Source organism: Botryllus schlosseri, chromosome 5 (assembly GCF_051294905.1).
Source record: "Botryllus schlosseri isolate E-star chromosome 5, Bs_hap1, whole genome shotgun sequence".
Lineage (NCBI taxonomy): Eukaryota > Metazoa > Chordata > Ascidiacea > Stolidobranchia > Styelidae > Botryllus > Botryllus schlosseri.
Window position 1 is genome coordinate 2,417,019 of NC_137240.1, and position 18,982 is coordinate 2,436,000.

At 40.0% G+C, this 18,982-nt stretch overlaps 1 protein-coding gene across 1 annotated transcript; it reads left to right on the forward strand.

Moving 5' to 3' along the window:
* Positions 1 to 12,042: 12,042 nt before the first annotated feature.
* Positions 12,043 to 17,249, forward strand: LOC145438606 (uncharacterized). The gene is made up of 7 exons (XM_080315946.1): positions 12,043 to 12,669; positions 13,864 to 13,955; positions 14,297 to 14,410; positions 15,065 to 15,233; positions 15,298 to 15,636; positions 15,705 to 15,785; positions 16,381 to 17,249. Exons 1-7 carry the CDS (start codon positions 12,582 to 12,584, stop codon positions 16,461 to 16,463), a joined length of 966 nt encoding a protein of 321 aa, XP_080172072.1. The 5' UTR covers positions 12,043 to 12,581; the 3' UTR covers positions 16,464 to 17,249.
* The last annotated feature ends 1,733 nt before the right edge of the window (positions 17,250 to 18,982 follow it).

Here is an 18,982-nt window from a genome sequence, read left to right on the forward strand (position 1 = left end):
CTCATTGATACCCGTTTCATCGAATTTAGCGCTCGACAAGCCGGTCAAAACTGGTCGTAAAATTGCCTTTGGACAAATGGAAAGTATGAAGTAAACCAAATGCAGTCAGCCGTTCAATCTCGTTGTGCCCACACCATTTAGGACACCATGCTTTCACTCCTAATGGATGGGCAGGACCCAGATTAAGAAACCTGCCTTTCAGAAACGCTCTTCTCGCTTGTAACGCGGTCCTGTTAACGCAACACCATGAACAAAATACACTATTTGGCAGGCCGTGTTATTTTTGGCATATGCCAAAAATTGCTTATTTTTGGCATTTTCAAATTTTTATTTTTGGCAGTTTTGGCATCTGGCTCCTGAAATGCCAAAAATAACACGGCCTGGGTATACCCGTTGGCAGGAACGAAACAGCACCTGGTCAGGCCCCTAAAAACGTGGGTCTTGGGCTCCCATAGGGTGATGAAACGACCCCCCCCCCCCCATCACGTTGTTCGCGTTTGTCACGAAATTATCTGTACTACACTGTGAGCCAGCGCGATGCGCGAAAATTTTCGATAATTTATGATGAAATCGATCAATCAGATCGGCGATTGCATATATATTATGCTATCAATTTATTGTCCTCTCTACTCACGTAATTAGATTTACCGGGAGGGCCCGTAAATAATCATTAAACATCTTCGGGCTGGCGGACACGTTGATATGACTTCGTCACATGATGTTATTTCGTGACTTCAAGTCTGCTATATCAAGAAATATAGAATCGTCCAAATGTAGGCTTCTAAACTAAGAGACGCACACGATTTCAAATTGGTATTTCTTCACTGGCATAAAAATTTTCTCAACGGGATGGTATTTGTCTTGTGGGGTTCAGATTGCAAAGACAGGAACATTCGGCGCCAGTCATTTAGGCGCCTATGGACAATTAAACCTTGTATATATAACGAAGTCTTCGGTCTGCATAAGTGCATAGACCTTTTTGGCCAAGCTTTTCTCGCTGCTGATCGTTCTGGCACACCTCTTGGAGTCGCATGTTATATGGCTAAAACTTGATTGTATGTCTTGGTGGGTCGGGGCGCGGTAATGGTCCAATACCCAATACTATAGATAAATGGCTACTTTAATTCGCGCGCAGCGCGAAAAAATTTTGAAAAAATTGCATAAAATTTCAAAAAATACTCTATGATTTATGCTGATTCAGGAAATAATTTTGGGCCCCCTTCGAGCTCGGGCCCCCCCCAATTGGGGGGTTTGGGGTGCGGCAGTTACGGTGCTGCCTGTATGAATGTGCGATTGTGCGTGTACGGCGCAATAGTAACATTATAATTTCAATAAATTATTCCTCCAATTTACTTAGGGTTACCATACGTCCTGCTTTTTGAATAAATGTCCTCCCTTCGTCCAAATATCCTCCTTTTTGACAATTTGTCCTCCTTTTTAGCCTAAAATGTCCACAAGATCACGAAAGACGTTAAATTTCGGACCAAAAGATGGACGACGGACTCCGCGGGAGTAAAATCTGAAAATGACCTTTTTTTAGTTAACACCTCATAAGTATCGTAAAAAGTGGGCAATGCGGGAGTCGAGCCAAAGTGATGACATTTTTTCTGTCAACACAGTAGCCTACTATTGGTATCCAAATCACCAGTTTTCTTTTCCGGTACTAGAGCTTTCAGAATTTTTGAAAAGTGTCCTCAATTTCGGATCTCAAAGTACGTTAGCCCTAATGTTATCTCCATAATCTCAAAACACCACACCAGTGCAATACGCTACAACAAAAATGTTTGCTGTCGCAACGAACAACCCTGCATATTAACCTCGACCCGCCGCAGAGCAGCGATACATGTATTGAAGTTGCGTCTCGAACCTAATGAGAGAGAAAATATCGACAAACCGTACATACACTGCATGTGAAAAATCTCACTGAAACTCGGGTCGTCTATCAAAGGAAATGATGCAGTTCGGGATCATTCTGGTTATTGAGGCCAATGCCTGGTTGCGAATTACGATTCTCCGCTGGGGCTTAAGCGAATCTGCTTGATCTCTAGCAGTAGATTGGTATTATAGAGACTACGCAACATTGCTATCACAGATAAATGAGCGCCGGCACTGCGTAATGATGTGTTCAAACTTTTAACATACGCAAGCACTCCAGATAACATAGCGACGAGTGCTGCCGAACGCTTTATAACAGTGGTTCTTAACCTTGTCTCCAGCCCCACCCCCCACTCCGGGGGGCGATTTGGATTTCGAAGGGGGCGGAAACGCTCAGTGGGGCGGTATGGCGGGCGCTGAAGAAAAATGGCCTCGCAGTAGGCTACATGGTGTAGGCTAGAAAAGACATATGATTATTTAGTAGAACAATAGGTATATATATATATATAGCTCTGAGTTATCATTGCAAACTAACATTCACGAAAATCTGTCAAATTACGTTTTTCGTTGCACTCATCGCGAAATATCCACCGACCATGTTTTCATGAATGCTGTGGTTCATTTAAAATTCATTTACAAGGATTTTGGCGTACTTTTGAAATGCAAATTCCCCGTTATAACACTCCCGCCACGCTAGCTACTCAAAGTCGTTTCGCCACCTTCCTGTCTTTTCATTGTACGGCAGTTTTGTGGCGTATTGAAATGATGCAAGTATTATTAAACTGATACTTAAACTGATAGCTCGGTTTATTTTCCACAAACTGTTTTGAACAAGGTATTGTGTCCTGCAGCGCACTGCGTGTCGAAATTGAAAAGGCACTGAAGGCTAGGGTTACCATACGTCCTCTTTCAAAAGGATTTGTCCTCTTTTAAGAGGATTTGTCCTCTTTGTTGACTTTTTTGAAAGCGTCCTTGGAGGACGCCCAAATGTCCTTTTTTCTGATAATTTTGGTTGAATATAGGGTAAAATTAGACTTAAATACATGAAATCGGCACCGAAGTAACGCTCCGGCGGCTATTTCGGGAGATGGACCGGAACGTGAACGTTGACCTTTTTGACGTTGACCAACGGAGAATTCAACAAATGTGTCAATTTCTAGAGCCGAATCGGAAGAAATGAATTTTTTTTTCAGTCAACCAACCACAAAGTTGGAAGAAAATACCATTTTTCCGGACTTTCTCCAGAATTGTAAGTGTGAAAATTCTGAAAAAGCGTTCTCTATTTAGATTTCCAAAATATGGTAAGCCTACTACTGTAGGCTACTGTACAACATTTTTCAGAGTGATGCCCTTTGTAAATAAAATATGTTTTGAAGATTTCTGGCAAAAAGTAATAACTAAATATACTTGTATTTGAGAGCTACAAAATTGAATCGTCACAATATTCCTTCATCTTATCATAAAGGATGATACTGCTTAGTGTTCTTACCCTAATTCATGTTGAAGTTGAAAGCTTGGTGCAGTACTGAATTTAATGTGAGCAAATCTCTACCACGTTCTCAGTTGATTTAGCAGTCACAAAAAGCAATGAAACAAAACCCAATACAATTTACTTCCCCGTATTGCCAATCGCAGAGGAGAATTCCGGATGTCATGTGTACATCGATCTCGAACCACATGCCATGAGTCCGTAGGCCTTACCCAATGGTTGTTATAACAACAACCTGGATTTGATGCCCGATGATAGCACATACAATTAGACCGTTAATTAGTCTAGTGCTCTAATAGTGAAGTCCTAACCCGAAACCGGACTTCGGCCACTTAGCCATTGTTTTTTACTGCAATCCTTGAAATATAGGGGGCGCCAGACCCAGGCAATTTTTGAAAGGGGGCGCTGGTGAAAAAAGAGTTAAGAACCAATGCTTTATAGTTTATTTCTGGAAGAGTATCCCAGAGATTTCTTGATAGCTTTAAAATTAATGCCGCAAAGCACAATTTCCTCTTGACCAGAGGTCTTAAACTCAAATGTGCTCGGGGGCCAGTTTTCCAGTTTTGACGACGCCGCGGGCCGCAGCATTTATAGGGGTATTCTACGTCAGTGGTTCTCAACCTTTTTCACCTCGCGGACCGGTAAAATTTCAAAAAATGTCTGGCGGACCGGTGAACTTTCAAATTTGAAATGAAGCCAAAATGTAAAGTATGCAACCGTTTTTTGCAATTATATGGCGCTAGAGAGTGACATTTAGAGCGTTTTGATCGTAATTAATTATATTCATGATGGCATCCATGTGATTTTATGGTAGTGAGTCTGTCGAGTCGAGGTAAAATTGCCATGTCCAGATAAACGTGCTACCGCCGAGAGTCCTTTACAGTCTTTCGCGACGAAGGTCGTGGGTTTAACGGATCACGCCAACTCTAATAATATTCTTCTCTTTGACAATATCGAGAGAAGAAGCGTATCGGAGTCGAAACAAGCACCTTGTCGTGCTACATTGCTCATTGCCCACTGCCACCAGACACAGGCTACTCTGGCAATTACCTACGGTTACAATGCCTGCCGCAAGAAAACACATTACCGCAGCTATACCGGCCATCCGCAAATCCGGGCCGAAAAAGCACTTCCTCAGCCCACCCCAAAACGGTGGCCTTGGGGCCCCCACAGGGCGATAAGTCAAACTTCCGGGGGCTTCACCCCCAGACCAGACAGTTGGGTGGATGTTTTCACCTGTACTTGTGCGCACATCTATTCTACTCAGCGTAAGCAGAGAGTTTACGTAGTTTAATCGCAGGGTTGTAACCAAGTCACAAGGCTCCGAGTCACAAGTCAATCTCACTTTTATAGTTTTGACTCGAGTCAAGTCGAGTCATTTCAATTCACCACCGAGTCAAGTCCGAGTCCAAGTCAGCGAGCAGAGGGTCGAGTCCGAGTCATGGAATTATGACTCGAGTCCGAGTCCAAGTCATTGTGTTGACTGCTCAGTTTCCAGTTAAAGTCTTGGTAAACCCAATTTTTATAACTCTGTTTGGTGATATCGAATGGTTCGCATTTGTAATATAACAATTTTCCTCTCTTTTAGCAGTTTCTGGTCGCATTTTCAAGTACCAGTACCAACAGACGAAATCCCAATAGTGTGTTGGCTTCGGAATTACAATGAAATGTCGGTCTTGGCCGTCTGAGTCTCGAGTCAATGACTTGGTTCGAGTCATGCGCAATGACTCGAGTCCAATTCGAGTCAATACACAGACTGACTCGAGTCGAGTCGAGTCATCAGAAAATCGTGACTCGAGTCGGACTCGAGTCATTACAACCCTGCTTAATCGCGCCAATAGCGAAAATTTTCGATCATTCACAACTGAAGCGGTTTTCTCGCGGCCGAATTTTTGGCCCACCTTTCGGAGTCCCATGTTAACCCAAGCTTCATTATGTGTTGGTACGTCGTGGCGTGGTAATGGCTGACGCAGAAATACCTATAAATCATTCAGTGTTTCTCTGAGAAAGGCACCTAATAAGCAAGACATTTCGGGATACTAAATCGTGCAAAGCGCAAAATGAAATTGAAAAATGTTAGAAAAAGTTTCGAATAAATACGCTGTGATTTATGTTCATTTGCGAAATAATTTTGAGCCCTATTCAAGCTCGGCCCCACTCCAATTGTGCGGTTTGTGGTGCCCCAGATACGGTCCTGCACAAAATGAATGAATCGAAAACAAATGATTTAACTTCGCTGTTTAGCGATGAGTCGGCTCGTATCTGTTCTGTACTTTTCGCTCGCTTGTCGTCAAATGACGCGTTTTGAACTTTAAGTCAAATCGAACATGTTTCCAGCACTAATGTTAGCTCACGAAGTTATGAATCAGTTTAAAATTTGATGTTTTATTTATTTTATCAATGAACAAGCCCTCAACATTGCATCTTGAAATTAAAGTATAAAATTCTAATATACCTGGCGGACCGGCAGGAATATCGTCGCGGACCGGCGGTTGAGAACCACTGTTCTATGTCTTTCCAAGTAGGCCTTATTTGGCGGGAATGAATTGTCCTATTCAAAGTGAGCGGATCCAACAGACTGACAGTAAACACATATCGTCAAATGTGATTTACTCTTGTATAAATTCAGGCCTGGCACGAAAAGAATCATCACATTTATAACGATTTGAATAGAATTGTTGTTGTACTTGATATATATTAATTATAAGATATAGACACCATATGAGCGGACAAATGTATGATGCCATCATAAAAGCTATCGGGTTATAATTTTGCAGCTACTATGAATACTTTGAATTTAACAGATTGATAATAGAGACTGATCTGGTATCAAAACATTTTAGGTTGAGCATTGTAATTCCAATGCAGGATTCGGGTATATTTCTGATAAGTGGCCAAATATCTTCAAATATAGGAGCAGAAACAAATATAAATATATTAATGAATGTGTCCTAGTGATTAAAATGTCGGGACGCCGAACGGGCCATTGTTTAGCGACCAACGATGTAACTGGCAGATTGCCAATGGTAGCCATAACTACTTGCTTAGTTCGCGAAATACCAAGCTGCGACCTTCTGATCTATTACTATTCCCCTGATACGGGATTAGTTTGTTGCGTCCATGGTTCTAACAAATTCACGCCATTCCGAGTCACTCCGAGTCCACTCGAGTCATTTTCATTTTGCCATCGAGTTAGTCCGAGTCTGAGTAATTCTAAGAAAGGTCGCGCCCAAGTCCAACTCACAAATTTCAGTCACGAATCGTCTAAGGGTCAGATTTTGTCATCATGAACTGGAAATGTGGCGAAATAGTGAATCTTCCACTGCATGGTAGCATTTGCAATTGATGTTATAGTGAAGTTTGATGAATAGTTTCAGTCTTTCGGGGCAATTTAAGAGGGAATTTTGACGTTATAACCTGAAAAGATATATGTGACACTTATACATTGTCAAAGTATTAAAAATCTAAAATGTCATCGCGGGCCGCACAAAATGCTCTGGCGGGCCGCATGCGGCCCGCAGGCCGCGTGTTTGAGACCTCTGCTCTTGACATATCTGCATTCTGCACTCTAAGGGTCTTTAGCGTCATTTAGCGGAGTATCGCTGATTGTAAACACCACATAAGAAGAATAATCATTATTTTTAGCTGTCAGAACTGTTGTGTTGTTTCGGCATATATATATTGATATGTAAAGAATGTGTCTATATTTATGCATCACAGCTCCGATCCTTGCGATATATATAACAATATTGAAATAGTAATCATTTTGCTTGAACATATTTCATTATATTTAGTAGTTTCACAGAATGTAGCCTATTAGTAATTTTCCAGTGCCGTAGTGCGCAAGACCAATTTTCAATCAGCATCACTAGAAAACTATAACAATAATAGTACTCATCGAGCATTGTTGATTAAGATGAAGATTGTTACAAATTAAATCTTGCACTTGATGCACTGTACTTCAGCACTGGAATCATCTCGATTCTAAGATATTCCTAGATATCCTCTGCCAATTGCGAAATATACATGTTATTTTGGGAAACCGATACTTATGCTGACCAAAAGAGTTGTCTTCATATCAGAAAGCAAGTGGGTGAATATTCGCTCATAAAAGGAGTCCTCAACGGGAGCGCGTCAGAGCATTTCGAGGTCGTCAACCGCGGCTTCGTACTACGAGATGTCAACAATCGGCGCGCCGTTCGAGGCCCGCGAGGCCTCCGCTAACAACCGCTGCTCTAGTTACTTACATAGGCCTATCTCTTGAGATTAAAACATTTGCGGTGGGCAGCATGCGTAGCTATCAATTGCAAGTGTGAAGCCTTATAAATAATTGAACAATGTATTTCTGCAAGGCGCAGTCGTCAGTTTATTTGGACACACTCAAACTTGATCTGTTGAATTATTTTGAAACTCAAAATCGAGGAATTACGTGGATTCGTATTCTGCTTTAACAGGTAAATTTAGTAATCCCATGAATAAATGTAATTCTGTTGAATTATTAAAAGAAGGAATTTTTTCTAATTTCCAGGTGGTGTCTGATCTTTTATTATATCGCAATCGTGTGGTGTATATATTTGATGATGATAGGGAAATCAATCAATCAGTAACAATAATCGATCAATCGTTAGATTATATTGTCATCTGATCAAGAAACCCACATTCTACAATGCGATAAGACACTATGCGATCTAATGAACATACAGGAGGATGCCGAACGACCAGTTGCGGTCTCTTAAACTGGTATCCACCTAAATCTAGTGCCCGGTGTCACAGTTTTTTTTATTCTCTATTCCGCGGGTCTTTTCTTGCTCTTTCCATTTCATGTGAGTGCGCTCTTTCACCGGGTCTTTTTCTGGACTTTTGTCGCCGTAAGAACAGCGACGCGGGGGAGGAGGAGCCCAGATAAACCTTCGACAGGGAATCGAACCCGGGCCGACCACGGGTAGCACGCGCTTATCGTCATCACAACAACAATATCCTCGTTGAATTCATTCTCGCTGTCCCTTACTTAGGGTTACCCTATTTTCGATCCGAAAAAGTGGACGCTTGTTTCAAGTTACGATAAGAGAAATAATATGGGAAATTTATACAGATAACGCTCATCGCTCGGAAGGTTGACTAAAAAAGGACCATTTTGTATACTTGTGCTACTTGCTCAAGTGATTATGTGTTGTGGACTGCTTCCACTTCCACATAATACTGACGTTTTACACTTTGGATTTTATAAAGTAGAAATAGTTTTGTGATATGCTTGCATCATCTTTTTGCGGGACGCTAGCATGACAATTTAACGAATAGCCCCGGTAGCTGGATATATTTTCGAAGATTGTACCTGTACCTATTGGTAGTGTCATTGATAGGGCGATTTTTTTTTGACCTAAAAATGGAAGATTTTGACCAAAAAAGTCAATATTTTGACATTTTGTTTGCTGAGAGCTTGCCAAGAATGGAGAAAGAACGTTCAACAGCAACAGTTATTGGCTGACAACACTGAAGTTGTACGTATACACTGCTGGTGACACACCGTGTTGCTTCATTTTGACAATGGTGTCTACATCACAATTTTTCCTCTTGCGCCTCTTGATATAGGAACCATGCAATGCCCTCGCAGTCTTGCTTCAGGTAGGATATTGCGGTACGTTGAGCATAACACTATCGAATGTTATCATTCGATAATATCACCATTTCAACCTATTTGTTTCATTTGAATGTTCATGATTCACAATGAGCAGACAATGGGCCGTCTACAACGGTAAGTTTACCGACATGGCAATATCTACGATACAAACGAAATGCAGTTGCAAAAAAAATCGACTTTGTAAACAATTTTGACATTTTTTGACGTAACGCTACAATTTTGAAATAATTTTGACTATTTTGACATGTCAAAAAGAATCGCCCTATAGCCATTGGTCATTTCGAGCTAGTCGCGATCATACGTCTATCAATTTCGAAAGTGTTCACCTCTTATTTACTCCTGAAAGTATGAGACCCATCCACTAAACCTACAATTGAAACCGCCCACAGCTTATTACAAAATGTTCTGTACGTGAACCAACTTTTTGGGATTTCTTAGGTTTGTACACGGAAACAGACCTCACTACACCCCTCCATACAACTTGGTGGATTTGACTCTATGTCAGGCATTGAAAGGGAGTGAAAGCACGATTTGGTACCTGTCAGTGCCGTTTAATGTTATGGTGCAAATAGGGGGAAATACAATGCAGGTCGTTTACAATGCAGGTCTACTTGGTCGATTTGACATGCTCCTATCTGTTCATTACAACACAACGTGCTTGTGTATAGTATGGTGCAATGTGAGTCTTGACCTGATATATATAACAGAAACCGCTGATTATGATTAAATGGTACTCGGGAATGCAGTTTCCTGCCCGGTCGCGTTTCAAATGAGAGTGTAATAGTCAATACTGACACAGGATTACTCATTTTCATTGGTGAAGGCGTTTTGTACCATGAGTATGAGCAATAGCCGTTCTGGGATAAGGCGAGCCATGCAGCATGATAATCATAACTTGCATCTGCGAGCATCGAGTAACTATAATTATAATTATAGTTACACATTTTTTCACAATTACACTAGAATTAGAATTATAGCTACACATTTGTCCTAATTAGTTTAGAATTAGACTTGCCGAATTCGCAAAAACTTGGAAATTGAACCAAGTTCTGTTCATATCAAATCAGAGTTCCTTCTTCTAAGCACGAGAACGGCAAATGTCTGTACAGTACAGCATGCTTGGCTCGTTTCGAACTATATACAGTTCTGCTATGGCATTTCCAGGAAAAATCAGAAGGTAAAATTGAATTAAAATTAGAGCGTAGAAACATTTCAGAAATTAGCTAATAATTAGATCACTGGCATTTTACTTTAATTAGTCTAATTATACAACTTGAGTTATCTAGTTGTCAAAGTCTGTGAGAGATATTATGATTATATCCTTGAGATGTAACCATTCTCTACACACGTTTTACGAAAATATGACACTCAACATGTCCTGTCGAATTCATAATTAAGTCAGAGGTGTCGTGAAGACTATTCTGCCGATGTGCTGTTTGTGAGATTCGCAAGTTGTATGCTTCGTAGATTTTGGGTGATTGTACAACAGGTGATGTAAGTGCGATGTTCAGGTTCAAACGATGTTGTTTGCAATCCAATAAAATAACCTGTCATATAGTCATCGATAAACTCGGAATGTAGGATTAACTTTTACGGAATCACATCATAATAATGCATCCTCGGTATCCGATACGCGTAATCCCCATACGTTAGGGTCAGTAGTCGAATTGCGTAGTGTCTGATGTAACTTAAGAGTTACGATGTCAGGGTGACTGTCAATGATATCAAAGCTGTTACCCAAAGTTAGCAATATCTAACATAAATTCCAGATATGCAGGCAGTAATATTATTCACATATTGTATCTCATATACATAGCATATTCTACGGAAGAGTAATTGTCGACAACTAGTAGAGTATTGAAAAGAACTGTGAATATAAACAGTCGTTAATTCCGTGCACGCAGTACATATTACATAATCTAAAATAGTACATTGAGCTTTAGCCGTCTGTGACGTGATATTTTGGGATACGATTGTTGATTTACGAAGTTCTTATCAATTCTCTACTAGTTGCAGACGATTACCCATGACGAGTGTCAGATGAATATACTATTCCCCTATGATATTGCCATTATTTTCCAATTACCTCAATTCGAATTGGGCGCCAGTTAATATCAAAGCCGAGAAGAAAGAAAAATTCAACCACGAGCTCTAACAATTGCTACAAGAAACCTGTTAATAAAGCTCTTTGTTTGTATGTTACACTTCGTTGCGTTACGCCGTCTGGTCGTAATCGTAATAATTCGCGTGACAAAGCATTCCATAATGTCGTAACGTACGCATGTGGTAACTTAGCCTGCAACTTGGATTCCGTGGTTCGAATAAACTAATGATTCCTAAATACATATTAGCAATAACATCAATTGAAAGATATTATAAAGTCCACTCGATACACATAATATGCATAAGTATACGATGCGTGTTGACAAGTCATACTTTATCGCATCGATTCAGGATGAACTAAATATATATCGTGTGCGATTTACATGTGATTTACTACTGCCTCAGTTTACGAGCGTGGGCTTATTCCCCGAAGAGATGCTTGGTGGTACAAAACTTCGATGCACAATTGAATAATATATTCGTATTGAATTAAATCCGAATATTTTTGGCTGACACTCGATTATTAATATACAATGTCCTTTCCAATTCTCTACTAGTTGCTGACGATTACCCCTGACGAGTGTCAGCCAAAAAGATCAGCGTTTATTTCAGATATTTATTCATATGTGCAATTGTGCATATGCATCGCTATGCAATTGCATACGTCATCACGTCTGGGAATCTTTCTATACTGGCGCGAGGGAACGCTGATACCAGTGATACGACACTTTGTTGGAAATTGTAGTCTTTGTCATAGGCTGCGTGTGTTGGTATTCTGTAATTCATTGGCTGTTCCGTATGATATCGATGTGGCGAAACTTGCGATAAAGAAATGTTACAAAGAAATTAATTAGCGCTCAAGTTTTATAACTGGTTCAGAATATATAAACTGATTCGACATATATAATGTCTTCAACTCGCCGAAGGAGGCTTGTAGCATGTGGATCGTGAATTCTCGCTTCTAAACTGCAGAAAAGTTTATGAGTTAGTATCTATAGCAGTAATTGTTAACATAGTACCGAAAATACGCTATCAGAGTTGAATTTGTGTGCATCAATATCACGGTGAGCTAGATCATTCATTCACAGTTATTTTAACGGAAATGTGACGCAGTTGCAAAGTGGTAGGCCTTCACATCACAGGGAGTATCGTGCGGCCAACGCAAATCGCCTTATACGAGATTTGTTTAAAGCAGGTTTCGGCCGTATGGAATTTCGAACGCTGAGTGAAGGGTGAACGTTGGCTTGCCAGAAACAGGTCTAGCACTGTCGTCAAGTTTGGTACTCCGTCAATTTAGTCGTATCGCTTTGCAGCATTAGTTTGTCCAGGAATTTAGCAAATCAAATCATTGTACGCCTGCAGTAGATTGGTTTTATAAGCAACTGCATATCATCAATCTTGTATTCCTAATAGACTTTGGCAACTTACTGTAGATAAGCAGTTTTAGCTGGTCAACAACGCACACAAACTTGAAGGATGTACGGAAATTTATTATTTGTGGCTTTTCTGTTTGGGATACTATCCGGAGAAATGGCGAACTGTAAAGGTGGATCTCGCAGAAGACGTGAGTCTGATACAGGATTGCTTGGTTTTATAATATTAATTATAGTATCAGGTTATCAATATTATCATAATTTCAAAACACTTCAAGACTGCGATACAATAGGACGGTGTCGAACCGACTTGGAGTTAGTATTTGAAATCAGACACCTATACCTGGGCCTAGGTGATGTAAATAAGAGGTGTGCACTGTGCAGTGTGCAACTGTGCAGTGTGCACACTGGATGGATGGAAAGAAATAAGGGATAACATAAAACGACTAGTGATTAAAATGAATGACGCAATAGGCGAGGTTGATATATAAGATAGTGGTAATCTTGAGGACTGATAAGTTATTCGTTCTGTAGAAATTGTTGAACGGGCGATAGAAACTATATACCAACCAGAATTCTTGTCACATTCCATCGAACCCCTGAGAATATCGAGATGCGACACGTCATTAACATATAAAGGCACGGGCTGGATATTGTCACCCGGGCAAGCGATTAAACAATCCATTATGATACGCGCAACTCCCAACAGTCTCGTAATAGTCTGACGTCATCCGGTAAATGAATAGTTGCGTAACTATGCCGTACGCTGGACTCAGCTGTCTCGGGGTTGGTCCGATTTACTGTGAGGACTTTCGCGAAATGTTATCAAACAAATGGGGTCTTTCAGAGATATTCATTACTAATTGAGTTAAGTTTGATAACCCGTGTACGCGTGGTTGATTTATAAATGCGTTAAATTACATCGATTGCATGTATCACAAAATCGAATAAACTTCGCGCATTGAGCTTGAATCAGCGAGACTGAAAAGTGCATATGGTGAACAATGTAGTCTTCGGATCACGCGACATAACTCTGCACCAGAACTGTCCAGCTTTATAGCAAAATGCGGAAAGTTACACAAGCTATATCAGAGGCGGTCAAAGTAATCTCTGATATCTATGCCGTTTTCTACCTGGCATGGCATTCCGTTACTTCTTGTTCAATCTGTTTGTTTGCGATCAATATCTCTATCTGTAAGGTTGGAAACTAAATCAATTATTTACGAAAAAGAGAATTAATTGATGATGAATATTTCATGGTGACCTTGGCAACGTGCTTTGAACGAGCAGATATTTCTGATTCTTTGCTATCTCCAACACGGAACAGAAATTCGAATCGTACAAATTCTCTAACATCACGTCTCAACTATTTCGTTACGTTTCAGTTCAAGAGTACAGCGCTAGAATCATGAGCAGGCCGAGCGAGGTTCCGATCGCTAAATGCGGAGAAGACATTCGACTCACATGCGTCGCAGAGGTATGCAAATACACTGAGTTTATTTTATGTATATTTTAGTTCATGGCAATCAAGTATAGAAGTCGATGTAACTTCGTATAACTATCAGTTCATTAATAATTTCATCATTTCAAATCACCACAAGATGGCGATAGAATGAAAATGTAGGAAGGTGTAGTCTTAAATCAGACACCCACCTTGGCCTCTAGAATATGTAGGGTGTGCTCCTGAGTACTCCGAAAGAGTACTTGGTTACTGACCACCTCTGTATTTGTTTATGAGCTTGACTGTCATTCTGCACAAGCTCACGCTGACGCGTCCTAAACCTACTCCATCGACGCCAAAACATTGTTGGTTTTCAGGGAGAACCGGTTCCGGAGATCGAATGGTGGTATCACAATCAAAAACCGGATCAAAGCGACCGGAGCATCATCCGGGATTTATCGCGAGACGGAAGAATTCAAATTAAAACTGAGGTCAGTCTAAAGGCAAAACGAGACACGGGCTTTAAGAGATATTGGCCATTTCATGGTATTTTGGGTGGTAAACTTTGTTTCCAAGTTTCCTCTATGTTCCCGTGGGTTGTATGAGAAGTTTCTGGTATCACGTTGCATAACTCCCAGAGTTACATGAAATGCACATATTAGTTTAGTTGTGACAGATACCGTGTTAAATATATTAGCCATATTATTATATTTTGGGTACAAAAATTTATTGTTTCCAAGTTTCCTCTGTGTTCCCGCGGGTTGCATGACAACTTTCTGGTATCGCATTGGATAACTCCCAGAGTTACATTAAACGCGTGTATTAGTTTAGTTTTTGCAAAATTCATTTAAACTCAAGAGCGTTCAAAAGCGACTATTTCAATCTCGGTAAAGGTCGTGGGCCGTAAAAAAGCAATATCGATATCAGAGGAGTTCAAATGATTTGCTGCGATGGCAAATTTAACGTGGTGAAATATAGTATGGGAATCTCTGGAAACTAGTATATGTACGATCAATGATTATCAAGTCGAGATCCCAGTCTCTGAAATAGTTCGTCGTTAGTAATATTTATTTGATGTTCTTTTAAAGGAACTCGTCTCTGAAATAGTTCGTCGTTAGTAATATTGATTTGATGTTCTTTTAAAGGAACTCTATATCATCAGAAGCACCCTTATCATAAGGGACGCAGAAAATATCGACGAAGGCATATACCAATGCAGAGCGAGCAACAGCCGCTCGAGACACAATAAAAATAGCAATCTGTACCAACATTGGAAAATTGAAGAAGTGCCACTCCATAAGGTTTTGTGTAGAGGTAAGCAATCATTATTTTGTATTAGTCATACACCCGTATAATATAGTACCTCCTCGATCTACAGATTCAGCTTTGACTCAAACCGAGGTGATTCCAGCTGCCAAGTATAACCAGTCGGTATATGACGATGTAGTAAAAAGGGCTACTGCGACATTTGGAATGAATGTAGAATCTAAGGAATCGAGCACTTTTTCAATTGACTCTATCACCGAATCTCCTACCACTTCTCTTCACGGAACTCAAGAATCAACGGAAGCAATTAGCGAACAAACTGAGATATTCAAGACGAAGTCGACGTTGCCACGAACTTCAACAACAAGGGATTTTCATTCAACCACAATCAAAGAGTCCCATGCAAAAAACGTGAATCTAGATACGCAAGCCGTCGAAACACGTTCTAGTGGTAAGTCTTACGGTACAGTAAAGACAGAAAGAGGATACGCAAACAATTTGATAATTTACCATCCGCAGATTCCGGTGAATATCTGCAACAGACCACGAATCGAGAGAAAGATCGAACCTTGAAAAATAGAGGCGGATGCGAGAATTCAGGTAAAATGATTTTTAATCGGGGATTGGTAAATGAATGGACTTGGACAACTACATAATTCTATATAATTCTATAGTTGTCTAATTAGACTAAATAGAGCGAAATGCCGGTAATGTAATTTGGTAAATATTTCTATGCTTTAATTCTAATTCTAATCCAATTTATGAAATGTTTCTGTGCTTTAATTTAAATTCTAATATACTCTGTAAATTCTGCAGGAGAAGCTAGTGTATAGTTCGAAACGAGCCAAGTGTACAGACATTTGCTATGCTCATGCCGATGAGAAGGAATTATAATTTGATATGAACTGAATGTCCAGATTCCCGCGAATTCAGTGATTCCATTTCTATTACAATTTGGCAATAACTTTATATCTATAGGCCTAATTCCAATCTAATTTGAAGAAAACTGTGTAGCTATAATTATAATTTTGGTCTAATTTGGAAATGTGTAGCTGTAATTCTAGTTCTAATTCCAATTCTAATCTATGTTTGGAAGGCTTAAATTTTCTAGTTGTCCAAGTTTACAGCGAACACAGTCTCCATACGCTCAAGCCAGACTATTAAGGCCTAATTAATCTTTGTTTACTTTTTACAGGAATCAGCAGCAGGAATATGACTTTTATCTCAATTCTGTTATCTCCCATCTTATCGATTGCTTTGATATCAACTTGGCGGTAACAAAGAATCAGAATCGACGAATCACTGTAAACCGGCTCAGCGGTGTTCTTATCCTCCTGAGGATATAAACATTGTGACGTCATTATGTATCATTTTAAGGGATTGTTGTGTTGTCATTTGTTTTCCTGTCTTCGAATATCTATAATTTCCTGACTGTGCTTCACGATGGTGAATGTCTTTTAGTGTGTATTTATTGCTTATAATCTTGCCACTGCGATGCAATCAAAATGTAGCATTCATAACATTTGATGTGTTAGTAATACCGAGAGATTGCTATTTATTTCGTGTTCTTTTTATTCTCAACTATTCGATACAGCTGCACTGTGAACACTGGGTTGAACTCTCGGCTTAAGTCGGCTATTGTTACCGGCTTTGCCTGTCCCTGTCGATCATTTGAATGGAATTGATCATTTTTTGTTTCTCATTCGGAAACATATCCGTGAAATCGAACGAGTTCGAACTTTAATCATTTGGTGAATCTTTGTGTAATATTAAGGAGTAACAATATGCCGTATCGATTCAACAGCAGTTACACCAATTCATTTGCAATATCATTTCCTATGTATTGATCGGTAATTCGTTATTTTTTACTTCAAACGTCAAAAGGTTTTGTTCATTATTTGTTGCAGTTTAAGCTCAAGTCGTACGTGGTGATCATTTCGCAATCAATTCAATGCGGCGTTCAGACTGCCGAAATTATACGGATCCATCACTGCTATAGAATATGTGCAACATCGCGCTTTCTTTGATTTTGAACTCAACTCCAAATATAATGCTATTTTACTTTTATCCGATGTTTGTGTGTTGTAGACATGTTTCTCATTATGTATGTGTCAGTGACGTGTGGTGAGGTTCATGGTCGATAAGGCACTGACCCCGGTAGGGTCAGATTTGCAAATATATTTAAACCTAAAATGGCAGCTGATTCAGTTGGTGACTTTCTTATCACATTAGCACTCTGCACACGCAAGGCTACGTATCAAGCTATACTATATACAATACATGTTCATAATTAAAGGTAGGTGTCGATGGACTTTGGAAAATATAGATACATTATAGTAAGGGAATGTAGTTTCTATATGCACTAAATGTGGGCAGTCACAACTGCACGATTCACACTACACCGTCGGAAGTCGATAGCGTATTGTTTTACTGCGCTGCGATTGTCGGATTGTTGGGCAGGAATGAGTGAAGCAAATTCATCTGCGCATCACCTGGTTATTGTTTCGCTGCGCTGTCATTGTACGCAACGAAGCCAAATTTCACATTCCTTTGCCATTTTGGGGGAGTTCTGGTGATCTGACGTTGTTAAGGCCAATCAGACGGATTTAAACAGAATCTGTGTCATCCAAAATCGAGCCAGAAGAAATATATGTGGCATAGATTCTAGGCCATCTGCTACTCCTGGTTATTTAGCTCTCAGGATACTTAAGCTACCCGATCTGTATAATTATGAAATAGCCAACCTGATGCATAAATTCACAAACGGTAATATCTCCCCTTACTTTAATAGCTTGTTTGAACAATCTTCCACTGTGCATGAGTATTCTACTAGATCATCGGAATCTGGTCATCTTTATGTTCACCGCATGAACTCCAGACTGACCCAACAGTCCATTGAATAAATTGGCCCAAATATTTGGAATGACGTGCCCGACAGTATTAAAGAGCTACCTCAGCATGAATTTAAAACCCAATACCAGGATTACCTTTTTTCAAATTATAATCAGAAATGAGAGTATCTACTATCTAGTACCCGTTGATTTATAAATTATAGATCTATTTATTGACTTCATATTGGTTTACCTAGTACAGTGGTTCCCAACGTGGGCGATATCGCCCCCCAGGGGGCGATTTGGCGATCTAGGGGGGCGAAAATGACGAAGGGGGCGATAGGGGGGCGAAAATGGACAAAGGGGGCGACGGGGGGCGAAAATAGCGAAGGGGGCGATAGGGGGGCGATGACGCGTCAAAACGGCTGACCTTTTTTTTTTTTTTTTTTTTTTTTTTTTTTTTAGTCATCCACCTAGCTATTCGGAGAGAAAAAACGTTATTTTCAGTTCTGAGCGGAGAAAGATGACCTTTTTTTTTTTTTTTTTTTTTAGTCAACCCGCGACCCGCGATGGGTCGAAAAAGGTTGGGAACCACTGACCTAGTATGTTGCAATGGCTACTGTCTTTGTTATATATTTGTTATACATTTTAATAATATATTCATATTAAAACCCGAAGCTTTTCGAGCTGACACTTTTCAAGGGCAATCGTCAGCAAATGGAGAATTTCAAAAAACATGCATCTAGCTACATTGCATACAACCAATTATGACGTCATAGAAACAAACAACATGAAATACAGGCAAACCGCGAGCGCAGCTAGTGGCCAATTTTCAGATTCACTAAAAATTCCTTCTGCTGACACAAGCGCGGTCGGTGGATTTTAATATCGCCAAAAAAGACGTTACCGAAGTTTATCAAAGGTAGGATAGAGAGGTCTCGAGCACGCCTCACCCCAAATATTGAG

Coding starts and splice junctions, on each gene's coding strand:
- LOC145438606 (XM_080315946.1), top strand. CDS start 12,582: ATGTACGGAAATTTATTATTTGTGGCTTTTCTGTTTGGGATACTATCC. Junction 15,234..15,297: donor CCATAAGGTTTTGTGTAGAG/GTAAGCAATCAT, acceptor CTCGATCTACAG/ATTCAGCTTTGACTCAAACC. Junction 15,786..16,380: donor AGGCGGATGCGAGAATTCAG/GTAAAATGATTT, acceptor TACTTTTTACAG/GAATCAGCAGCAGGAATATG.